The 25,669-nt window shown below is 37.9% G+C and overlaps 1 protein-coding gene across 10 annotated transcripts in view; it reads right to left on the bottom strand.

Annotated features, from left to right (window-relative positions):
• Positions 1-414: 414 nt before the first annotated feature.
• Positions 415-25,669, bottom strand: part of GULP1 (GULP PTB domain containing engulfment adaptor 1) — a 168,225-nt gene continuing 142,970 nt past the window's right edge. For 8 of the 10 annotated variants that reach the window (XM_075512460.1, XM_075512458.1, XM_075512456.1 and 5 more), the window contains 4 exons: positions 21,845-22,069; positions 18,860-18,998; positions 11,839-11,933; positions 415-2,502 (listed from right to left, as the gene is read on the bottom strand). In XM_075512460.1, the coding sequence (XP_075368575.1) occupies positions 2,431-2,502; positions 11,839-11,933; positions 18,860-18,998; positions 21,845-22,069 (531 nt within the window). In that variant the 3' untranslated portion in view covers positions 415-2,430. Of the gene's footprint in view, positions 2,503-11,691; positions 11,747-11,838; positions 11,934-18,859; positions 18,999-21,844; positions 22,070-25,669 lie in introns of all 10 variants that reach the window. The other 2 variants (XM_075512457.1, XM_075512461.1) reach the window with 2 other exon arrangements.

Raw genomic sequence — 25,669 nt, 5'->3', positions numbered from 1 at the left:
TCAGAAAGACTTCGAGTACATCCTTTACTCCTTAAAAAAACACTAGGGTCATTGAGTAGCTAAGTATATTGAGCAGCTAAGCAGCTGAAAAAAAAAAAAAGCAATGAAAAAAAAGAGTCAATTAAGTCCATGAAGCACTGAGAGAGTGACTGCCTAATTACTAATATTAGGTAGCTGCACGTAGAACAAGATTTTTCTCTGCTGATTACAGATTAGACCAAACTCAACAATAAAGGTCAAACATTGGAGTTATTTTACACTGGCTGAGATGAGATTCTTTCCAGAATATAAGGTGACTTTGACACATTTCAGCACTAAACCATTCTTTGTGGCAGGTCCTGCCCAACATTTAAGCATCTCCCCGCCCTCCCTTCCACTGGGCATTTTACTGAATGAACACCGTCTTCTAGGATGCAATTTATTTAAAAACATTTATTTTAGGCAAAATTAAACAGACATTTGAGATTACATAGAAATACAGTTTCCAATTGGATCACATAACCTTTTCATTAAAAATGCACTGTTGTGTTCATTTAAGTATTTTTGTATGGATTGACCAGGTATGTAATATTTTACCATGCCATTTGCAGTCGACTATCATAAAAATCAGTAAAGAAAAAAGGTTTCTTAAAATGTGCAAATATTATCTTAGTGTTACCATCGATAATAAATGACCACTAAATAGATGCCTATTATGTAAAGCTTTTTAAAGTACAATAAAAATACAAATTCTATTTGTTAAAAAAGGCCATTGCTATGGCTACTAAACATCCTCATTATACAAATTCCAAAATACTATATGACAAACAAAATTATAAAGACTTTTCTTTATGAAACATATACTATTCTATTTGTTAGTGATTTTATATATTTTTAATATATATATTTATATAGAATACTCTATATGAACGTTGAACAAAGAGAGAGGAAGACTAATGTAATGTAGGACGTTAAGGCCCCCATTCAGCAAGGTATGTGAGCATGTGTCAAACTCAGCAAAGGAATAATCCCATTCATTTCCGTGGACTTCAAAGGTATACGCAGAAGTACTTTGTTGAACAAGGCATAAAGATATACATGGGATGATGAGTTTGCAAAATGCATTTTTGGTGTAAACTGCAACCGCTAAGGACAAAACCGTAAGTATCACAAAAAACCTCTCATGAAAAAGGAAAGAAAATATTAAAAAAAAACTTCTGAAATTTTGGTTTTTTTCCACACCTGTGTGTTTTGAGGGGAAAATACGAGAGTTTTTAAAGTTTTTGAATTAAACTAATGTGGAGTTTGGGCATCAAGACACTAATGATGATAATTTTCTGAGACAGATTTAAGATGGTATTTTATTGCTTATGCTAAAGATTAATGAAGAATATGCATAGACAGGTCAGCGTTCAACTCACTAGCAGCTGAAAATTTTGGTGTGCAGTTATTTCTGTAACATGAACAACCAGCGGGTATGAAGGACTTACTAACTTATACTGAACTCCTGCAGCAAGCTTCAAAATCATAGTAAGGTATATAACAGTAAAGCAGACAGTGAAAAAAATACTCAGAGCCTGACTGTAAACACTCAGGGGCTGAAAGTAACTTACAGAATTGAGCCCAGTAAACACAGAGTGCCTGCTTATACCCAAAATTACATAAATTCCTAAGTAAATGCAACACTATAGTCTTCTTTTTAAGTTATGGTTATCGTGTAATGAATTCCCAATTACATACTTTACAGTTCAGCTATAAAATATCCAAACAAAGGGCAGTTACTTTGTCCATTCGGCAATTTAGCAGTTCTCCTATGCTCATTAAACACTAATTAGCATACTAACAATATGTTAGTTTCTAAAACATGAATTAAGGACCTAAAAATCTTCTGGATTTTATAAACTAATAACAACATATATACAGCATAGTAACCATACACAGTAACAGAAATCAATTACACGGTATCCAGGTTTACCTTTTAAGCATATATTAATGGTTAGTATTTTCTGCCTTTCACTGCAATTTGAAGTTTTTGTACTAGATATTAATCATTTTACTGCTTGAATAGTAAATAATGGCTTAAAAAACTTCAAAATGCTGCCAAGTGAAGTATTATGTAAAAATCATGCCTGCACATCTGCAAACAGAGAGAGGTATGTGTGAGCTTTCTGAAGAACTTCTCAGGCTAATAATCATAAAGCAGAGTAAACTTGGGCCAAAGTGTGAGAGAAAGAAACACAACAGCGTAATTTAATTCATATTTCATAAACAAATACAACTTTTTACATTTGTACAGGGAAAGACTGGAACTAAGTTGGATTTTTACAGAAGCAAACCTCACGAGTTTACATGTTGAAAAAAGCAATTTTTGGCACGTGGATAATATCTGTGAATACGTGTTCAGAATTAAAAAAACCACTGTGTAGGAATTTCACATTTAGTTTCTTGGCATCAGCACCTGCTGTCTAGCGGGTCAAGACAAAATACTGTGCCTTCAAGAGTTAATCCCATTTTGAACCCCTCCTGCAATGAAACAAGACATAGTTAATAAAAAGGAAAGCAATTTCTGAAGGATTAAGCTCTCTTTGTAAAAACTTCTAAATTTGAGCTTATCTTTAGGCAGATAAACCATAAGGATACTTCAGAGTGAATTCACAGACATTTACATTATTTGGTCAGCCAATTTTTAGTAAGTCTTAGTGGTTAACTTATAAAAGGATGCATCTCTGGTATAACAAAAGAAATACTGTATGTATATAAAATGAAAAAATATTATAGAATAAAAATATTGAGTACATATAGAAAAAACAAACAAACTTGAAACACACCATGTTGTTCCCGAGTAAAATTCAACATGATTTATAGGGCTACAGATTAGAAAGATTAGGGCTATATGAGCCAAGAGTTTATTATATTTACACTTTAATGAGTCAGATAAGTCACGGACATTGTTACTAATACCAGAAATTCTTAAAACGTCCAGATCAAAATTCCTCTTTTTACTCACATTAGTTTGATTAGTAGGAACACAAAAATGGTTACAAGCCTCCTCTATTGAAAAGAAATTCATTCTCCAAGTACCAGTGCTTGGTTTAAAAAATGTACTTAGCTTGCCTCAGTTCTAAAATAACCACAGCACTTTTAATACAGGGAAAGCGCTCTTGTTTTCATTTCTCTTTTTGCTTTAAAAGAAGCTGAATAATTGCGGCTTGACCTTCAAGAGAAAACTCACCTTTGAGTCTAGAAAATTTCAGTCTGTTAGGTGAAAGTACTGTACAGCTATAAGCAACTGGAAACAAGGGCTCGGAATAGAAATGCCATGAGCCCATCAGCTCCAGTGGCAGCTCTCACAACGTTCAGTTCAGTGTTGTCGTAACATACAGTTCACTTAGAGAATGCTGACTGTACGCTATGAAATCAATAATACGTGCTTGCATGAAGCAAACAACTTGTAAATAAAATAAATCTTTCTGTAAAGCAATCTCTATTGGGATTAGGCATATACTCAAGCCTTTTTCTCATAATGCACAGCAGTACCTCAAGAGCATACCTTCTGGTTTTAAAAGATAAATCCCAAATCAAACCAGCTTAATTTCAAACAAATTTAAACCACAGGCTAGAATTTTAAAAGCGTATGAATATTTAATAACTCCACCAGCTACTGCCACCAGAAGAGTATGCTGAGAAATAGAATAAACTTCCTGGCAATAGTTACTAAATGAGCTGAGATTTTCCAAGTAAAATTTGAATTTTCCTAAAAGGCAGATTCATACTATGAGATGATGAGCCCGTAGCAGTACTGTAGTGTAAACCTTCTCCAACTGCGCTACCCAGTTTGCCCTACCTGGGTGACGTGGTGCTGCCAAAGCTCACGGGTGTATTTGACTTTTTTTTTCCCCTCTCTCTATTTGTCAAAGAGCTAACAGGAAGAGCATTCAATGCAAAAGATATTTCAAGCAAACAGTATCTGAAGTTCCAAGTCAAACACATCCTGTTATAAACAGACATTGTTCATTTACCCAAAGGATACTATTAATTGATGTAACTGCAATCAAAGGAGGACTGCTTACACAGAAGGAGAATTCAGAGAATTAGCCCTACCGTCTAGCCTGTTAAATTGTAAACCCCACAGTTACGGTGTGTCTGAAATGCTAATTTAAATATTTAACGGCTGCTTCCAGCTTTGAGGTTGTAAAAGGGATAGTTTGTGTTTCAACCTGAGGATGCTTGATACAACTACAACAGTAGAAAAGCTACGCAACTGGTTTAACAAGGACAACCAACTTCATTCTTAGCAATCCGGAGAGCCCTTTCAGAGCTGTACCAGCCCTGTGACCGAACACGCATCCCATGCATGGCCTGCATGCTCTTACCTTTCTTCTATACATTTAAGCACTGTTTGCTGGTGTCTTACGTAGCTGCACTTCCAATGCCCTTTTTCTGGCTCGCTAAGAGCCAGATTATGCATTTTGGAAGTGCACACATCTCACTGCTCCTGTGTTGATCATGTGGGGGTTTTTTATTTTTGTTTTATTCCACACAAACGGGTGTTTTGTCACTTACCGCTTACCTTGTGTTTGCTATGACTTTGCTTTGAACTATTTCCACTTTCCTGAAGAACAGTGGTCGTCTCGACCTTTCCTTCTGCAATTTCACTCCAGATCACTTTCCCCCTGCCGTTTAGTCCTCCTCATCTTTTAAGCTGTCTGTGATATTTTGCATTTAGAACAATCACATTTTCATGTCTGTGCAATGTGATCAATGTTAATCCATTAAGAGATTGCTGCACTATATGTATCATAATTATTAAAAAGCCTTTTACTCTTTATTACCATAGTGAACTATCTTCTGTTCTAAAAGAAAATAGTGACGCAGTTGCCAGGTGTTGTTATTACCGGCATACCTGAGAACCCTGCTTCTAAGGAAGTAAAACCTGCTACCACAGTGCCAGGAACTGCAGTGTTAACACAGGCGTGCTTAAAAATGAATCATGCACATAGCTGTCTATAACAGAAACAGGACATTTCAATGTCAGATACTACAGTTACCAGTAGGCTCAAACCTTCATGGCAACCACAGGGTCAAAAAACCCCATAAAGATGCCATCAAGGTAATCTAGATAACTACCTGGGCATTTTTCAGACTTCAGAATAATGTCAAATCCAGATTTATTCTTCATGAATATTTAAGTGGAGGACAAGAAGTGCATAGGAGTATAAACCAAAGAAAGCTGTATTGTCTCAACTAATATTCCCATTAAATTAAATGTAGCCCTCAAAAGGGAAAAATAAAAAATCAGAACATCCTAGCCCAGCAGATTCTTTGGCAAAGTGATTGCAATCAAATTCCTAAAGATCAGGAAAGCACAGTCTTCAGATCTCCCACAGCTATCTCCATTCCTAATCCCACAAGTTTTGCAAATTAACTCCCAATTCTTAAACAGTTTTTGGAATCTCCAAAAAGATACTTTGGCAAATATATGCTATTAAAAAAAAAAAAAATAATTCCAATCAACTGTAGTCAACCAAGCTGTGGGAAGACAAGTTTTCAAGAAAAGATGCTCCTTTATGTCCCGACACAGTTGAACTGTGATTAATGCAGACAACAGGGTAAGTATCCTATGCTGAAGTTCTCACAGCAATGCAGAACAGTTACAGCTTTATGTCCGCTTTGAGGAATACAGTTCATATATACATCTGAACTGCATACATCTCTCAAGTCTTATGGCTCCTACTGGAAACTGCTGTATGATTATTATAGTATCCATCATACAGCATATGCCTACTCTCAACTCTCCGCTCCAAAACCCAGCATTTGCAGCTGCAATAATAATGATGTCAGTTGGAATGACTGAGCAGATTATAAATTATGATTTGTTTTTATCTTTTTCTAATAAACTCGATTAATGTGTTAGGCAGAGTATTTTTTCTTTAAAAATGACATATATAGTCAGCACTTGGTGCACATTACATACTCTATATATAAAAAATGCATCATTCATTTTAATACAGAGTGTTTAAAATATTTTGCCTTGTGAAATTCAGACATTTCAGCTTCTAATAACATGTGTTCTTAACATAACGCACTGCCTGTTCATTAAAAAACATGTGTGCCATGGCTTCCTGTACTTTAAAGGTTCAGGAAAGAGTAACTCCTCATTTGGTCAGAAAACCTCTCAAATCTGCTGATTTTCAGGGAATGCAGAAAAAGGCCATCCTCTGATACGGGACAGGAGTGGGAACAGGAAGGAATATAATGTGTGCATCTATATTGTGCCTTGCTTCTGTGTTCATATCCCCACGATGACAGTGTCAAGTAACTTTCTTACTTCCAAGGTGATTTAACTCAAGGACTGAACATCTTAATTACCCAGAAAAACGATGGTATTTTACCAACATATATGATTGGTCTCTTAAAGAAAGAAGCAAAGCTTATTTTCACTAAAAAAAGTAACCTGAAAACAACCTTTCTTCCAAAACTCCCACTTTTTTGTGTCTATTGTTCTCTGGGCACCCAGCCCCCCAAGTTGGAAGACGGGGACGGGGACCAGAATGCAGCCCCAATAATCCAGGGGGAAATGGTGAGTGACCTGCTACACCACTTAGACACTCACAAGTCTATGGGGCCTGATGAGATCCACCCGAGAGTACTGAGGGAGCTGGCAGAAGTGCTCACCAAGCCCCTTTCCATCATTTACCAGCAGTCCTGGCTAACTGGGGAGGTCCCAGATGACTGGAGGTTAGCTAATGTGACGCCCATCTACAAGAAGGGCCGGAAGGAGGACCCGGGGAACTACAGGCCTGTCAGCCTGACCTCGGTACCGGGGAAGCTGATGGAGCAGATCATCCTGAGTGCCATCACACGGCATGTAGAGGATAACCAAGGGATCAAGCCCAGCCAGCATGGGTTCAGGAAAAGCAGGTCCTGCTTGACCAACCTGATCTCCTTCTGTGACAAGGTGATCCACTTACTGGGTGAGGGAAAGGCTGTGGATGTTGTCTATCTAGACTTCAGTAAAGCCTTTGACACGGTTGCCCACAGCATTCTCCTGGAGAAACTGGCTGCTCATGGCTTGGACGGGTGTACTCTTCACTGGGTAAAGAACCGGCTGGATGGCTGGGCCCAAAGAGTGGTGGTGAATGGAGTTTACTCCAGTTGGCGGCCGGTCACAAGCGGTGTTCCCCAGGGCTCTGTGCTGGGGCCAGTCCTGTTTAATACCTTTATCAATGATCTGGATGAGGGGATCGAGTGCCCCCTCAGTAAGTTTGCAGATGACACCAAGTTGTGTGGGAGTGTTGATCTGCTTGAGGGGAGGAAGGCTCTGCAGAGGGACCTGGACAGGCTGGATCGATGGGCTGAGGCCAATTGTATGAGGTTCAACAAGGCCAAGTGCAAGGTCCTGCAGTTGGGCCACAGCAACCCCATGCAACGCTACAGGCTTGGGGAAGAGTGGATGGAAAGCTGCCAGGCAGAGAAGGACCTGGGGGTGTTGGTTGACAGCTGCCTGAATATGAGCCAGCAGTGTGGCCAGGTGGCCAAGAAGGCCAATAGAATCCTGGATTGTATCAGTAATAGCGTGGCCAGCAGGAGTAGGGCAGTGATCGTCCCCCTGTACTCAGCACTGGTGAGGCCGCACCTTGAATACCGTGTTCAGTGTTGGGCCCCTCACTACAAGAGAGACATTGAGGGGCTGGAGCGTGTCCAGAGAAGGGCAGCGAAGCTGGGGAAGGGTCTGGAGCACAAGGCTGATGGGGAGCGGCTGAGGGAGCTGGGACTGTTTAGCCTGGAGAAAAGGAGGCTGAGGGGAGACCTTATGGCTCTCTACAACTGCCTGAAAGGAGGGTGTAGAGAGGTGGGGGTCGGTCTCTTCTCCCAGGTAACAAGTGATAGGACAAGAGGAGATGGCCTCAAGTTGCACCAGGGGAGGTTTAGACTGGATATTAGGGAATTTTACTTCACCGAGAGGGTTATCAAGCATTGGAACAGGCTGCCCAGGGAAGTGGTTGAGTCGCCATCCCTGGAGGTATTTAAAAGACGTTTGGATGAGGTGCTTAGGGACATGGTGTAGTGGTGGTCTTGGTAGTGTTAGGTTTACGGTTGGACTTGATGATCTTAAAGGTCTTTTCCAACCTGTACAATTCTGTGATAAGACGTGAGCTATTCCAGTTAAAAACGGTAAACAGTAAAAGACAAAGAACTTCGATTTTATCAGAAGATAAATTTGACAAAGTCAACCTTACGGCTCTGAGGTTAGCTCACATAACTTCACAGAGACTTCACTCAATGAGCTATAGTCAGCACAAACCCAATGAACCAATGATAAATTTACAAGTCTGTGAGAAGATAATTTAGCGGGCTGAGCATAACTTATTTCAGATGGGAAGATGTCAAGACTACTGACTGCTTCGGGCCATGCAGGGAGAACGGCTTGCAGCTCCTGGAAGCTTTATGATATTAAGTACCTTGAGATTTTAATAAATTATAGCAGCTGTTACTGGTATGATTCATGATCTAGGGAAACTTCCCCTCACTGCAAGATTTCTGGGAAAACAGATAGATTCATTTTATTAATGTCTGGATACAGTCAAAATAGAGAGGATGAAAATATGTTTCAGCGTAAGGGTGGGGGAAAACAGGAGGTTGGATAGTCATCAGAGAGGCCTGAGCTGTAAAAGTCACATCTCGGCACATGTTTGAGTTTTGAGCTCTCCAAAAAGATCAACAGAGATTGGACTGAGAAATGGAATAGGAAGAGCTTAAGTGTGAAATTTGGATCCTCACTAAAGTTTAAACACAAAAATGTTCCCCCAGAGGTCAGGGAACTTTATCTGGTCTCATTAAGTTCGGAATATTGGATGCAAAGGAAAAGCACCCACTACTTAAGAGTTTACTCTCCAACGCCTTTTCTGCTGTGCTGTGCTTTCCTCTCCCACTTTACTCACACATCACCTTCCAACGCATGCATATGCCGAGCCAGCTTTTCTGCAGGCTGGGGCGTGTTTGCCGAGGCAGCTGACATAGCTCTCTACATGAGAAATAGGGTAAGAGAGGCTGGACTGAGCTGCTCCGACCAGGCTGTCACTGCCTGGTGCCGAGGCAGCTTGCGTGCCACTCGGTGTAGGATAAACTGCATTTAATACCCTCTCAGAGTAAATTTATATTGTGAACTGTTAGATGTGTTCGTAAACAACTTACCTTTGTATATTTAATGGAACGCAGATTTACTGAAATTCAGGCTGTACTATCATAATGTGAAGATAACAGATTCCTTCACTTTGTATTCCAGAGAAGGAAAGAAGCCTACATTTCTCTTTCCTGTTTCTTAATGTTAGATTCCCCAGAAGACATTACCTGTTCTGTGGTTTTACCTTTTGTAGGTCCGTTTCAGCTTCCTTCCTTATAGGCTGTGTATCTAACAACCGCTGACTTCTAGCACAGCTATCTTTTGCTCATTGCAAGTTTTAAAATAATTATTTCCAACTAAAAACATGTTCACAAATGTGATTGTACTAACACAAAAATCTATGTATCAAAGGTTTTCTTAAACCTTTTCACTAATGGCAATCCGATGATATGAAAACTGGAGATTTCACTAGCACACATGGAAAACAAACAGCAATGAAAATGAAGGCTTAGTATTAGCAGCTGATAAGACAGACTAAAGAAAACTAAAATCAGCTGTCTCTACCTTAAAAATTGTGGGCCTCTAAAAATTAAAATGGCCCTGACTTAGAGTTGTATATATAAAATATGAATCTTAAAAGTTTTTATATTTATATATGTACACACATATGCATAAAAATAAAAACACCAGACATGAACACATGCACACTTCAATTGCAAATGCTTCCAATACCATTATTAAAATATGATATACCAACCATCGCTGACGCTAGGCACCCAGGAAAGCACAAGAAGATAAAAGAGATATTAGGAAAGACATGTTTCAATCTGTATTTTGCACCAACCATCTAGTAAAATAACTGCATATAGCTTTTGCTTTGGCCAAAGTCAGAAGTTTTCTTTTCATAACCTGTCAGTTTTACACTTGTTCTCAATTAGATTATACATGAGTAAGTTTTGTGCCTACATGAAGAACCACAAATTAATTTTCAGTGAAAGTGTCAGGGTATGCTAAGACTGTTATGCTAGACTCTCTAATTGTGAGACTAGTTTATAAAGCAGATTAAAAACTCGGAAAAAATAAAATATGTATGTGCAGGGGGGAATACCTGACCAATGCAATATTCTTTGCAATAGGCCATAGTAACAACCTAAGGTTTGGGGGTTTTGTTATTGGTCGGTTGTCTGCTTTTTTAGGTCAAGAAAGTACAAAAAATTATAGGAGTTTTTCATTTTATGACTTCAAAAATCTTTGATAAAGATTTCTACTGTTCCATTCACTGATGTTTTGTGAGTTGATAACACTTTGCAGCCTTATATGCTAACAATATGAAATTTTGCCAAAATATTACCTGTAATAAGAACTCTTAGTGTATGACATTTACCTACGGTCAGAGGATTCTTCTAGTACCCACAGATACTACAGTATACTTTTTCCTAAAATGGGCTATACACAAGGGAACCATTGATATGTATCAACGTGAGCTGCTAAAAGATTTGGGGTTTTTGTGCTAAAGGGCTTGGCAAGAACGTTATAGCACTCACAAGACACAAGCATTTTTACTGGAATTGCAAAGAAGCCAGTTTTGGCTTTTAGCTGCTATCTGAAATTATTTGGGCCAGAGTACAGGTGAGCAAGAATCTAGATTTCTAGTAAGAAATCATAGTTAGTGGTGTTTGCCAGTGGCACCATCCTAAACTGACATGGAAAATGAAATTTCACAAGGAACAGGAATTCAAAAATTTTACTTAGGTAAATTAAACAGTATTTAAATCTTATTTCAGCCATTTTGAAATGTTTCTGCTGCTCTCCAGGCAGAAGAGAGGAACTGAAGGAGCCCGAGAGCTAGCTCTCTTGGGCTTTGTGGCCTCTTGAGATACAAGAGGGCTGGAAGCCCTGGCAACACTTTCTGCTGAGGAGCCAGGATCCTAGAAATTCAAGTTCCCAGTATTTTCAGCCTTCTGTTTTGCTGGCAGGCTGCTGAAAAAAAAGAGATAAGCAAGCTGGCAAGGAACTAGCAGCTTGGAAAGTCTGACTGAAGAGAGTAATTTATTCCAAAACTTGAAGGCTTTCTCCTAGAATTGCTTCAAAACTGGGTCAATAACTGAACAGATACTGTCGACAGTTTCAGTATCAACAAATATTTTCTGATAGAAACACATCAGTTCAGAATTCTTGAATCAATTCTCTAATAGTTTAATTGTCCCAGAGTGCCATAGTCAAATACAGCTATTTTTAAGGGCAGCAGAAAATTGCCACGGCCCATTAAGCATGTACTTTGCCTACGCCAATGCTATGGAAAACCAGACTAATGCCACTGCGGGAAAGATCAGGGTATAGCGGGGTGGCGGTGATTGCTGGAACTGAAGAGTAACAGCGTCAGTCTATCTGTAGGGCTCTCGTCTCCGCTCTCTTTTTTTAGCTCGCTCAGTCCCTTCCCAGGCAAGAGTAGCAGTATCCGTTTTGATTACATTGCTGATAAACCCTAAATCAGTGCATGTGTCTATTAATACCATGGGCCAACATTTGTAAGGATCTTCAGGCAGACAAATTCAAAGTGCAACTCAAAGACCATGAGATATACTTACAAAAGGAATAGTCAGAAATAGGTGGGGGTTTTTTCTATGTATTTGTGTGTGCAGTCTGGAATACATTTTCAGAATAATGTAGATACGTTATTTCAAGAACATTCACGCAGATATAGAAAACTGCGTAATTGATAACCCAATAGTTACCTGCATCTCATCTAGTTTGGACTGAATGTCTGGAGGGAAATCTCCTGCTCCGCAGCTAAAAGGGTCAAAAGGTTCTGCTCCAAAAAGGTCTCTCTCTGGAACAAGAGAAAAGTGAGTCAGCGAGAGAAAATGTACAGGCTATGACAATAGCTCTTTGAAAAACTCAGCTTACGTCTCCTTAAAAGCTGAATAATAGCACCTCCAGATATGCCACTGATTAACCACAACTTTTAACATCAAAATTCAAAAGCCATGTCTTGATTAGTTTTCCAAAGTTTAAAACTCAAATATTTTTCCAAGAACATCATCAACTTCTGTTTAAGCCTCTGTTTAGCTTTCATTAACGTTTGTGCCTTCAAGAGGAATTTTAGGGATCCGATGAGAAGCTCCAATTTGAACAGGGCATCTCCTACTGAAGTGCGCTCTGGAATCGGTGTGTATAGGTGTTTCACAAATGAGGAGGGAACAACTAGACATCAGTTGTCAAATTTCATCTTAACATTACATCAGAAACATATTCTTGCAAACAACCTAGCCTGCACGTCCCCTGTCTGCCACTTCTTACCATCTGGTTAAGGACATCTTTAAACAACTACCCTTACTCATGGAAGGCAAGGCCTATGTTTAATAAAGTTCCTCAAAGCACAGCTGACAGTAACTAAAACTAATTGTCAGGCCTTTAAAAATCTTGCATAAGATCAAGTCAAGAAAGAAAGAATGAAAAAAGCATAGGACCATGAAAGGTCACTTACCCTGAAATTCCACTAAATCTGGATCCATAAATAGAATGTTTGCAAATTTCTCTCTGTCAATACCATCCAGTTTCTCACTTTTTCTTAACAGTAGTATGCTTTCTAGTGGTCAGGGGTTTTTTTGTTTGTTTCTTTTTTGTCTGGACAAGAAGAAATACCTCCAATACATTTTTTTTTCTTATTAGAACAGTGTAATGCTAGTTCTTCACATCTTACAGGCCAAATATTTTGGGTTTTTTTTTCTTCTCAGTAATGGGATTTTTTTTTTTCTCTCTACATGTAATGGTGCCATCTATACAGACCTTTTCTATCGCACATTGGGTTGAACTAAACCAGTAAGAAAATCATTTTGCTAACCCAATCCAACCACACTGATTGCAAAATTTACAGAACCAAGTTAATACAGTCTTGTCATTGATGGGGAGAAAATTAAAGTGATATCCTACCTCCTAACTTTCATGGTTGTACAGCAAGAAACCTGGTAAGCATTCTACCTACCTTAAAACAATGTTAGCTTAAGAGCATGAGAGTAAAAGGGGCCATCAGTATCTTCAAAAGGACCGGATAGTTTTCTGGTAAGCACAAAATTTTACCCTTAACATCCAAGATATGGAAGCTTACAACTGACTACTTGACACAAAATCCATGTTGCAGTGTTACCAGTCATGCTATCAATGCTGAAGATCATGCATATAGCTAAATAAATGTCTCTATTTTGGCCTCCTTGGAGTCAAGAGTTTTAGACCTGTACTTGTCTAGGCTCTTCAACATTTTATTGTGTGTGTCAGTCTCCATGGGTTTTGACCTAATCATTTAGGTGTTATCAAGCTGCACAATAGGCATTTTAAATAATTAGCAGCTACCAGCATTAATTCCCATAATAAAGTACAGAAACAAGTAGGAACTTGATTAATTACAGATTTCAATAACTGTGGCTAAAAAGCTACAAACTGCCACATGGGACCAGGAGATGGCCCAGATCAGAGAGCCTTATTCCAAAAGCCCACTTGAGCCCCCCCCTAAAATCTTGTCTTTTCTGGCAGAGGCAGACCACTTGCATGCAAAAGAGACTTTAACTAGGATAATCTAATGTAAAAATTAGGATCTACCCCGCCCCTTGCCTCTTTCACAGCCCAAATGTGTCTGCTTCAGTATAACCAGTGTCCTTACATGCTCCGATGCTCCTACCAAGTAACCTTCAGATGCGTAGCAGCTTTGACTTTCAATCTAACCTCTACTGGGCAGAAAGTGATTATGCTTTATGCTCCTCATAAGTCCTCATGTTCATTATGTAGGTCCATTTTCCTTATTTTCTTCCCTCCTGCCCCTGTAGGTTCTTTTTACCCTTAAAAGGAGCTGGCAGTTTTCTGTGTGGTCAGACAGCTAAAAGCAGCCAGTTTCAACACCAAGCCTTCACAAACATTCAAGGAATGTATTTAGGAAAAAACAGTAAAGAACACAACCCTTGCATTTCTTAGTACTGAAATATGACTTATGACTATTTTTGAAAGCAAGTATTTTGTACACTGTTATGGATATTATCTCATTCGTGCCTTATTATTGGGCTTTTATTAACGACAGCACTTCTGAGCTCATTAGTAGGAGAATGGCAGAAGATTTAGTCCTTTAATGTCACCTGCCTTCAGGTGAAGGATTACTTCATTTATATTGTTATTCAAGGCAGACTTTAAAATTAACCTGAGTGTAATTCTAAGTGACAGAGCCTAATAAACCCTGTACAGAATCAAATTCAAAATACAGAACTATTTCCTAGCTGAGTTTCTATGAAAACTTATTAGTTTGGGAACTACCTTTATTATAACCTGCTAACCATTTCAGTAAACTGGCTGAAAAAGTCCATAGTACAACTGCTTTTCTGCATTTAAAGTCTGTGTGTTATTTGAGAGATTGCACTGCTAAGAGTCAGGGACGGATAAAATTCCATGAAGTATTTTCAACAGCATCATCAGTATTTCTCTTTTGAACAGAAGCTGAAGAACATGTGGAAACTGGAAAAATACAAAAATTTAGTCACTGCAGAGCTGCACTATTGTATGGGATCTCCATAAGCTTATCTGCTAGTGTTCACTCCACTGTTCCCAGGGGGGCTCCTGTCTGGCAGACATGGGATAAATCAGTACTTTTTCATTTCAGGCTAGAGTATTTGCATGAAGGTTAACTATAACAGGAATATCTTGCCTGGCACATTCCCCAAAATAATTGTAGCATAGACAGGCATTTCTTTCTCCGATACACAGCAACCAGTAAGCCTTTGAAAACGATCCTTTCAAACAGCACATATAATTTCCTTTCCCTTTCCCATTTGTTTCTGGATGGAAATAAATTCACAGCTTGGGAAATCAACCAACAAATTCAAAACCATGAAATGCTGATGTTTTACATCCGCAACTCAAACCACAGAAGACATGAACAGGTAATAAATTCTTGTTTCTGTGACCTATCTGACATTCAGGACAAGAAACACATAATACTGCAGAGTAGCCACCTGCACTCTGTAATAAACTCAAAACTAGCAATTACCAAGCAAAACTACAAATATTTGGCTTTTCTGCTGTATTTTGCATCCCAATCTTCTTTACCTTAGCTATCATCCAGGCACAGAGCTATGCTGATATATGCTTTCCCCAGATGTCCTGGAGCAGCTGTGGTGACAAATAAAAATTAATCACTCTGAAGACAAGCACTCAAGAAAATATTTGGAATAAGCTGAAGTAGTGCAGTCTGGGAAGCTTCTCCCTTAGCTGCAGGCTACTCCATATTTTTTTCTTTTGGAATTATTACAGCATAAAAAAATGGTTCCACCATTATTCTGACAACGGACTCTTAAATATCTCTGGAAAGATAGCATCTTGGAGCAGATTTCTACAGCTGCCAGTTGTGACCTTGGATTGTTCAAGATGCATTTCAGGGAAATAAACGCTGAACAATTCAATAGAGAATGCTCCTCTCCAGATCTTTTCCGAGATATGACAATAATGCTGGGCCAACAAGAAACACATAAATTAATTCCTCCTTTAATTAATTAAAATTAATAAATTAATTCTGTCCTTTAAGATAACTTACAAGAACATTTGCAATCCCTTACTCCACGAGGAAGCAGCAGCGCGGTCTTTAACATTGCCTTTTTGGTTGCACTAGCTATGCATTGGTCAACTGTTCGATTAAGCCATTACTATAATGGGCTGCAATGTTTATGTTTAGCCTGCAAGCTGGTTACTGCAAACTTAGTATTAAAAGAAGTATTTCTCAGCAACATTTTGAGTAGAAATACAATTCTGGAAAGGGCTTTTGTTTTTGAAAGAATCGCTTTTTTGCAATTATTATCTAAAGAGACACCACATATTTGTCCAACCTGCAACTTCCTGTCTAAAAATCATGCAATTTTCTCCTTTAAAATAGGTAAAAACAATCTATTTGCTATCACTGATATACCCAGCAGTGAGCAGACATTTACTGGGAATCCACGTTGGTACAATGCTGAATAAGAACTCAAAATTTCAAGAAACTTCTCCCTTTTTTGAAGCTTAAATGCTTTGGAGATAACCGCCTTTCTGAGAAAAGGTCAGTGTTGCACTCTTCCAGCATTAGAGTGCCAGGTTTCTTGAACTACATACTGCGAGCTAGTCAAAGCAAAAGATAAAATTTATAATCCCCCAACTTTTGCTGGGGAAACTACCCAAAGGAGAGCTGGCAACCAAAATTCTAACTCTAGGAATTTCTCTTTATGAAAAGCTTAACTTCTCATCCTGGTGCCAATTATCATCTATGAAGCTTTTGGTCTTGGAGGAATCCAAAGTGCTTGGTGTTGTTACCGGTTTCCTGCAAATAGGACCTGTGTTTCCTGTGCAGTGTTATTCTTGGGTGATTTGTCAAACTGGCCAGTTGATGACTAAGATGAACTTTGGCTTTGAAAAGCTCATTTTGCTTGAGCAGACCAAGTGCCATCCCTTGGTAACAGGCAGATGAACCTCACTTAGATGAACGGAGCAACTGAGGTTGACACTAGCAAATAGATGGTGCATCCTTAACTTTCACCTTGTTTACTACTGAATGTGATGAAGGTGAAAGTTATAAAACCAATAAAATCCAAGAAAAATCACCCTATAATTTCATCAAAAGTGAGGGGAAAAAAACCGCTCAAGTGCAGTGACAAAGTAGAGATAGGAACATGAAAAGATGTTCAGTGGGAGACTCCAAGCTTCAGCTCCTCTTGGTTGCCACCTATCTGACTTGTATTGGAGAAAGAAATGCCAGCTTGCTTGTACTGGCAGCAGTAACACCACATAAATCAACATAATATTGTACATTATTATAGCAATGTAACATTACACAGCCTGAATGAGATTCTTATGGGACCTGAACTTTCTCTTCTAAGACAATAAGTCCTTGTTTGATGATAAAATATTCGTCTTCTGTTTCAAATTGCATTTTTGAAATATGCCAAAGGGTGTTAATAGCTGATGAATGCAACGATTTTCAACATACAAAGTACTATGACGTAGACTGAAAGAGCAGGGATCAAAAGTATAAAGCCTATGATGTACTTCTGTAATGTCTCTCTGAAGCACGGCACACTGAGGAGCACAGAGAATTAACAGACACTGGCTACCACATCTCTGAACTACATCATCTTAATTTAAAGCAAATTAATGAAGTGCAGAAGAAACAACTATTTTAAACAGTACGTATCACTGAATAAGCAACTTATTGATAGTATTTTCTATATTACAAAACCCACTGACTACACAACTACAAAACCTACATAGCTGGAATTCTCAAGACCACTCAGCACTGAGTGCTGACTCCCACAAGATTTCTAGCCACAATTTCAACAAAACCAAGGTCGGGCAGTAGCTAAAAAAAAAAAAAAATCAATCTCATCTTGTAATTCCATTCAAGTTATTATTTTTGAAGCTGGATATGCACACTGAGAATGATTTTGTGGCATTGTCTGTAGTTTCAGAGGAACAAATTTGAAAACACAAAAAGAGTTCTTGGAGGGTGTGTCTTTGAATTATTTTTTTGTTGTTCTTTACAAAGCCATAAAAATTCTCTTAATAGAACAGTTCTATTCTAATATTCTTTTAAGTTATTTAAGAATAGTTAATATTAACTATTCCTAATAGAATAGTTTTAAATATACCCTTTGAGAAACCCACAGAAATTAATCTAAATTAATTTAAAATCTTCTGTTAAAAAAGAACAGATTTTTTAATTGAATCAATAGCCTCGATATCTACTTTCTCTTTAGAGGGTGACAGTCATTCTGAGCAAGGGAAACAAAAGGTGCATAGGATATGGTACTGGGGAAGACATTCACTGACTTAAGCTTTACAATGCATTTTTATAATTGCGCACAGCTCTCATTCATACCTGAAAATCCTACATACTAGCAGCATTCCCCAAAACAGGCAGAAACTCTTCAAATGGGGTTTTATAAGGTGCCAGGCAGTAACATTAATGTTCCTTATCCATATTAAAATAGGCATCAGAAATAGAAGATACTACACACAAGACTGATACTTCTACAACCTCTGACATTGCTTGTGTATGCTCCGCTCTCCTCTCCCCCAAGGGATTTCCAAAGTTTTTAAAAATTTTTGGACTCCTAAAAGATTTCCAGTGAAGCCAAGAACCTTACCCTAGCTGCTTTCAAGCCTTTGGAAAATAAAAATGCTATTGTTAATAATCTTTTGAAGATCTTTTAGGAGTGGTCCACAAATCTGGAGGGGTTCATCAACTATAACTGAAAAACAAAGCTGTAGATGATACGAAAAGTAGTTTTAAAAATAGTATTCCAAGACAGTCTACATCTTGAGGGATTTCTTCAGCTCTCCCTTCTGCATCATCACCACCATACTTACTCCACCTGCTGTCTTCCCCAGAAACGTAGGCTCTAGATGCTACAACTGTGGCTTGACAAGGAAAGAACTAACAGGAAGTAAAAATATTTCTCGAAGTAAGTACAAAAGAGATACTGTAAAAGAAAAGCCACGTTAAAAGCCAACCAAACTCCTTCAAACTGTTTATATAATAGCTTCAGCAAGTAAATAAATTTGTTTATAATGTAACTTGGCAGCAACATCAATGACTTCGGGAAGATGGTATAAAAATGAAATGGCATTATCAAATGCGATTTACAAAAACTGTATTTGGCTTTTCATGCAAAATGTACGTAAACCTTTAAAGATGCTTTATTAAAAAAATATAATGGAAGCAAAAATTAGGTCAGTTGTTACGAAACTTACTGATCTCTGTAGATCTACTGGGTACTGGAGGAGGCTGTGTACCATTGCGAGTAGGTGTTGATGACTGAGGGGATATGGGAGAAAAGGGAACCATATCAAAGATGTCAGTGGAGGGTGATTTAGGTGTCACACTGCCTGCCTACAATAAGGACAATAAATATTAGGGCAATATTTCACATGAAAGATCACAATACTGAATTCTTCAGCATGCAGATAAGAGCCACGTTTTCAAAAAAGTTAAAAATAACCATCAGCATGCAAAAAATAGCTCCTGACACCAAGCAAATGGCATGTGCAGTTCAGAGTCTCAGACATGCTAAAACTCTCCAATATATAAGCAGCATTGCAATTTTTCCATTTTCAGTCCATCTGGTACAGCCAGAAATGTATCACAGTCAAACCTGAGAAAGCTTGTGACAAGCAGTTCTCTATTGCAGACGGATGAATACACGTACATTCACAAGACCCATTTAAGGTAATACTGCAACAACAATATGCTACGCTCTGGAGTGCACAGAACAAGTGGCTAAAATTAAAAGATACAATCCCCATATTTCTTGTTTACTAATTCTTCCTTACATGATAACTTATTTGACAACCTAAAAAACCTGGTGTGATCAAAGCTTCAAGTGTTATTTTTTGGTAAGTAACAACCTAGACAGGCAATACACTGAATATTAATATCCAAAATAAAACTCTCATTCTTGAACGTGTAACAGAAGAGATTTCATTAGTAAGGCCCAGGAATTTGGAAGGGTTCAGAGAAATACCGGATAAGCACAGAAACCCCAAAGTGGACAATTACTGTTGTTCTATAGCCGTATTTATTTTTTAGTGATTAATTCCTCCTGCTATCAGTCCATTACTTCAGGGCACAAACAAGGCACAGTCAAGTCAGAATAAACTGAACACTGAAGACAGATTATGAGATAGATTAAAACTGAGATTGACAAGCCGAAGGCAAAATATATACGCAAAACTAGTTTGCATGTTAATGTTATTAATTAGGGAATACAAAAAACCTACATTCTGTGTATTGGAAAGACTATACAGCCAGGCACGGGGAAAGCTTGCTACTTTCAAATAATTTGACCGAAATATTCACATGAAAATTTTTAAGCACAAGTTAAATTAGTCACACAGATCCTTTTATTCAGAATGCACGAATACGACAATCTCGCAAGCGGTCTTTCGCACTGCAGGTCCGTGAGAGTTTCATGGACCCAACCCTTATTTTGGAATGCTGCTTTCTTTAGTGCCTCTGCTGCAGCACCTGAAGCTGCCCTCTCACAGCACACGGCACAGATTTCTAAGCCAAGTCTATAGGTAGCTTTGAACTACCTCTATTTCTCTCTGGAGGCTGCAGTGGCTGCTAAGAAGGAAAGGACATTGATCCATGGTCTTCCACTGAATACACTGCTTAAAGAGAAAATGAGACTCTGAAGTCCTAAATTTCCTATTTCTTGGGAGTTTTGAATTTGTATCTTAAATTTGGATTAGGAGAGATCTAGAACTGTTCAATATCTCCAAAAACCTGGGATACTTCTACAAAAGTATAGTGAAGTGCCAAGCAAAAAAAATTAAAAAAAAAAAATAAAAATCTACATTTAACATGCTGGGGGTTTTTTGTTCTATTTAAAAAAAAATTAGTCATGTTTCCCTGGCAAGACCAGAGCTGAATTAACTTCAAAAAATAACTAATTTTTAAGATTTTTACACATACGGAACTCTTACTGACCTCAACACAAGTTAGCATAGCAATTTCGAAGATAGTCTGTTGTAAAAAGATTTCAGTGCATACTGTTTAGACGCAATAGGCTCTTATTACTATGTTCATGGACCTTGCATGAACCTCCGGAGCCTTTGTGCATAGTCAGAGAACCAGTAAAATTTACGTCAGGGAGATCGCTGGATGTCATCTGCTCCCACTCAAAGCAAGGCAATGGATGTGCTTGACCCAAAGTAATGTACAATGAATCTCCTATTCCATTCTTCATACAAACAAAACTCTCTTGTAGATAGGTTTTGTCTGCATCAGGAAGGTGGGATCAGGTTTAATGCATAGGTACGTGCCATACATCAACCTACATTTCCCATCAACACTGATGGGTAATCCTGGTATGTCTTGGAGATAGTAAATGCTAATGTAGACTCTCATTTGCTAAATGTTTATGGCTACCTAGAAGCTAGATAGATAAACAGTATTGATGTTTAGTCTTAAATGAGTCTCTTATGCAAAAAAAGCAAAACCAAACTTTACACTGTCATTTCCTGTCTATATGCCATTTTGTTGAAGTTTCTGGCCATTTTGATTCTACTGATACAGCAAGTTTAAGTAAAACTATAATTTAGTTATTTTAAGAAATGTATATTTTGAATACATATGAGTACAAGAAGCATTTTTATTTAGTGAACACATGCAGAAAGCCATGATGTTTGCCAAATGCAGCCAAATGTTACTTGCAAATGGAAGAAAAGTCGAGTATAAGCATATTGCTATGAAAAAGCAGGCAATATGCCCATTTCGTATTTAAGAATAACTTTCAACCTTCATTTTGCACAGAGTTTTTATAAGGCATGTTAAAATGGCTGATTGCTTTTCTATTAATTCTGTAATTGGGGGGTGGAGGGGGGAGCCCTTGAAGTTGGAGTTTTAGAATTATTTGTTTTGAATAACTATTCTTTATATAAAAGAATTTTAACAAAAGATTGACAGATAACAGAGGTAATTAATTAATGGACTAATTTAAACATGTTGGGAAAATAAGAATTTATGTTTTGAGGGTGAGAGAGAAAACGCTATGTAGAAATAAGAGTAAATCTTCACAAATTCCATATTTTAAGAGTATCCCTAGAGAATCTAAGATACATCTGCTCTGCCCTTTAACCACTGTACAAAATGCACATTTTAAATACAAGTTAAAACACAACAGAGAACAAAGGAAAGCCAAAAGAACTGAAAAAGCTTTTGCACAGCAGGATTACACGAGGTCTTGGGCAGCTGTATTCACTGGTTGGCTTTGGAAGACCACTTTTTGAAGGTGGTGGTATTAACAATCCAGATGGTAGTCTAGAGTCAGGAGAACTCCTAGGAGTAAGCGTAATGGAAGAGATATCTAAACAAGGAGGTGAATCCTCATTGTTACACCAGAAAAAAGTAGAGGGTCTTTGAAACATATGTTCATCATTATCACACTTTATGTGCAGCAGCTGAAAAGGAATCACAGAAAGAGAAAACATTCTGAGGAACAGAACGTGGTAACATCAGGGAAAGAAGAAAAAAAACCACCATATTTCATACTTCAAAAAAGTGTCAGCAGCTTGCTGTTCAGTGCTATAGTTACAAGATACAGAACTCGAAAATATTTTAAAACAAAATCTAAAAATATACCACAGTAAGATGTAGCCCAGTATTAACTGGAATGAAGATGACTCGCTCCTTGATAATTACACCAAACAAAATGAAGACAGGCATCTTTCCAAAAATGGGTGTGTCAGATGCACTGACAAATGTATAAATCCACCAACACATCAGCAATATCTCATCTCTGCACATGTAAATTAGCAGGTAAGCACATATCTGGGGAGCGGAGTTAGTCTGGTGGTTAAAGCACAGGTCAGAATTTTCTTTCTCCAAACGAGGAAACACCTACCATTTATATTCCACCAATATTTAAAGAAAATTTAATTATTTAACTAGAATCTTCTTACAGTAGAAGCTCACAGTGCACAAATTTTAATGTTTACATTAATACTAGACTTTGTTTCATTTCCTCATCTATAGAGTTTGAGAACCTAAACATTTACAGACAATAATACCCTCCTGCCATCTTTTCTGTGTGGATGAATAACTAATTGAACTTGGCATTTTCAGTAGGTATCTCAAAAGCTGAGACTTGTTGAAAAACAAAGGAACCCTCATGTCCCTACAGCATCAGCACCAGCACAGGGTGCAGGGCAGAATAAAACTTTGCTGCTGGGGAAATAAAAATGTTGAGGATTGTAAGATTTTCTGGATCTCTTAACAAATCCACAGAACAGCTTCGAACAGAGGCAAATGAGTAATATCCACACCAGAATACAGATGGTAAGAGCGTTCACCTAAGATGACAAAGTGCAACCTTTGCAGGTTCTGGTCCGAATTAGGCAGACAAGAACCTGAAGCTAGCTGCCTCATATGACCGGGGAGTATTTAACTGTATATTCCAGCAAGATTAATTGTGTATCGAGAGCAAAGCTGAGGCCTTTGTCCACTTTGATAAAAAACAACAACCCTTAATTTTTTGCCCGAAGGGGAAATATCTGCAATCCTGAAAGGTTTCAAAAGAAATGGATCTTGTCTAGGTGAAACTAGAAACAAAGAGCCTTTAGGACTAGTCCTGGGAAGAAAAGCAAAAAGGAAATGTCTTTAAATACTTGATTTAAGAAACATGCCCAATCAATCTTTCTGTTGGGGCCAAGTTGTAATTCCTACCTCAAAATCTGAGGAAAACAGCTTTGGACAGTTAAATCAAGGCTTTAGAGGACAGATTAATCTTTGAATTTTAACAGAAGGGACTGAAAACTTGTGCAGACATTTCTTCTTGGCTAGAGCCAAGAGTTTATACACTGAGAAGGCAGGAATTGTATCTGTGCTGTACGTATCTTGCCTAAAAAACCCTCCGACTTGCCCAGGCTGAAGCAGTGGTAGATACGTACAGCAAAAATTTTGAAGTCTGCTTTTATTCTCTTCATACAGAGTTAGACAGCTGATATGACGTGATTATTTCATTACAAGTTTGCATAACTCTAGTAGAACAGGATTTAATCAATGATTTTAAACCATTTTTTCAGAGTTATGTAGAAAACAAAACATTTCAAATACTTTAAAACTGAGTCTCAGTTCCTTTCTTCACTTTCTTTACAGATAAGCCAGGGTAAGGGTACAGGTATGCAAATTTAGCAACAATGCCACACTTACAAGAACACCAACAAACACCACAAAACTCTCTATTCAAAATTTGCAATTCATAAGAAAAAAAATGTTTTTATCGCAATTACAAAGAATTCATTTGTTGCCAAGCTGGAATTGTGAAACAGAGGGTTTGGAATGGTAATCAATAAAAATGAAAGCAAAAAACTACAAGACATAGAATTTTGACTATTATTTCAAGAGTATCCCTAGACTACAGGTAGAAGACTTGCAACGCTACTGTGCAATTACTACCATGTAATACTTGCTGCTATACGTTTATATGGAAAAAACAGATCTCATAATAGTAAACACTGGAAGATACTAAATACAGGCAAATTAAGGAAGCAAAATAGGTCCCTGAAACACAAAACAGCAGAGGATGAGTAGTTTCCATAAGAAAACATGTATATGGCATGAAAAAAAAAATCCTACAGAAACCAGAAAAATGTATATAGGATGCAAAGCAGCAAAACTATATGGATGATGAACATACATCAAATCCAGGCAATGAAAGGTTTCAATACAAAACCAGAATATACACTATTTGTATCATTCAAGCCCTGAACATGGAGCAGTCACGTTTCCTCCTATTTATCTGATAAGCGATAATCTCAGGACATTTCACATGATATAGGGTGTTGAGCTTCACAGGACAGTTTTGGGAATGTGTCTTGTCAATAATGACTTTTCACTAGTAATTCTTCATTTGCAGGGCAGTACAGAAGCCCACCACCGGGCGCTGGGACCGGCGCCGTGAGCGCCGTTCTGCGTGTTGCGTCCCAAGACCCAGACAGACCTGCGAGGCTGACAGTGGCTTTCTGCTTACAGCCCTACATATTCGAGCAGCCTGCAGACAGGACAGGTACAGCAGGGAACTGTATTCAACAATGGAAAACAATAATTGGAAGGTCACAAAGAGAAGGATCGGACAGAAGGCTTTTAAAATGTAGGAAGTATCGCCAGATTCAGAAAATGCAGGAGGAGAAGGGAACAGACCCTTACTCTAAAGAATGCAACCTAAAAAGGGTATAACTTCTGAAACTTAATACTCTTACACCAAATTGTAAAGGAAGAAAATATAGCACAAATATATTAAATTGCCAGTTTATACGGCAATTATATTTTGTCTGAATTTCTAATGCTGAACATGTAGTATTGGTCAGGTTGATACATTACTTTCCAATTTGGGCCGCATTTCATCAACACAAGGAAAAAACATGAAATCATTCTTAACGAAATTAACATTCTAGTTCAGTGGATTTGGTCTCTAGTATGATTAGATGTTATTATGTGCCTGTTAAAGGATTTATTTTTGCCTCATTCTACTTTGCATGATGCTGAAGGTGCACTATTTGGCTGCATCATACTAGAAAATGGAGCATGATTGAGTTTTTGTTAATCAAGAAATCATTTCAAAATTGTTTGTTTTTACTAGGTGTCTCAAGACTTTGATTGCAATCTGCGTCACACCCCCACAGGAATCACATAAGTGTATCAGTGAATTAGAAGATGTTTTTCTTCTTTAGAACGTTCAAGTTGGTAATACACAGAACAGTCATAGTGGATAACTGCAGTGAATGTTATAGGGAACTGTGAGTGACCTAGAATTGGAAATTATGCAGATAGTTACAAAACCACTGATTACAAACTACCTGAGATTTGGGACTACTAAGGATATATTAATTCACTAATTCATAAAATACTGTATAAGCATTAGCAGTTTCATTAATTAACTGCTACATCTTCGGTTCATTTAGTACTTTTTCAGTAACATGAAATCTGACATACACAATTTCTTTTTTTTTTTTTTAACATCACAAACATAATAGAATTTTAAACCCTCATGAAGAAGTGCT

Source organism: Mycteria americana, chromosome 9, assembly GCF_035582795.1.
Source record: "Mycteria americana isolate JAX WOST 10 ecotype Jacksonville Zoo and Gardens chromosome 9, USCA_MyAme_1.0, whole genome shotgun sequence".
In the NCBI taxonomy this organism is placed as follows: Eukaryota; Metazoa; Chordata; class Aves; order Ciconiiformes; family Ciconiidae; genus Mycteria; species Mycteria americana.
This window is presented reverse-complemented; position numbering and strand designations above follow the sequence as displayed.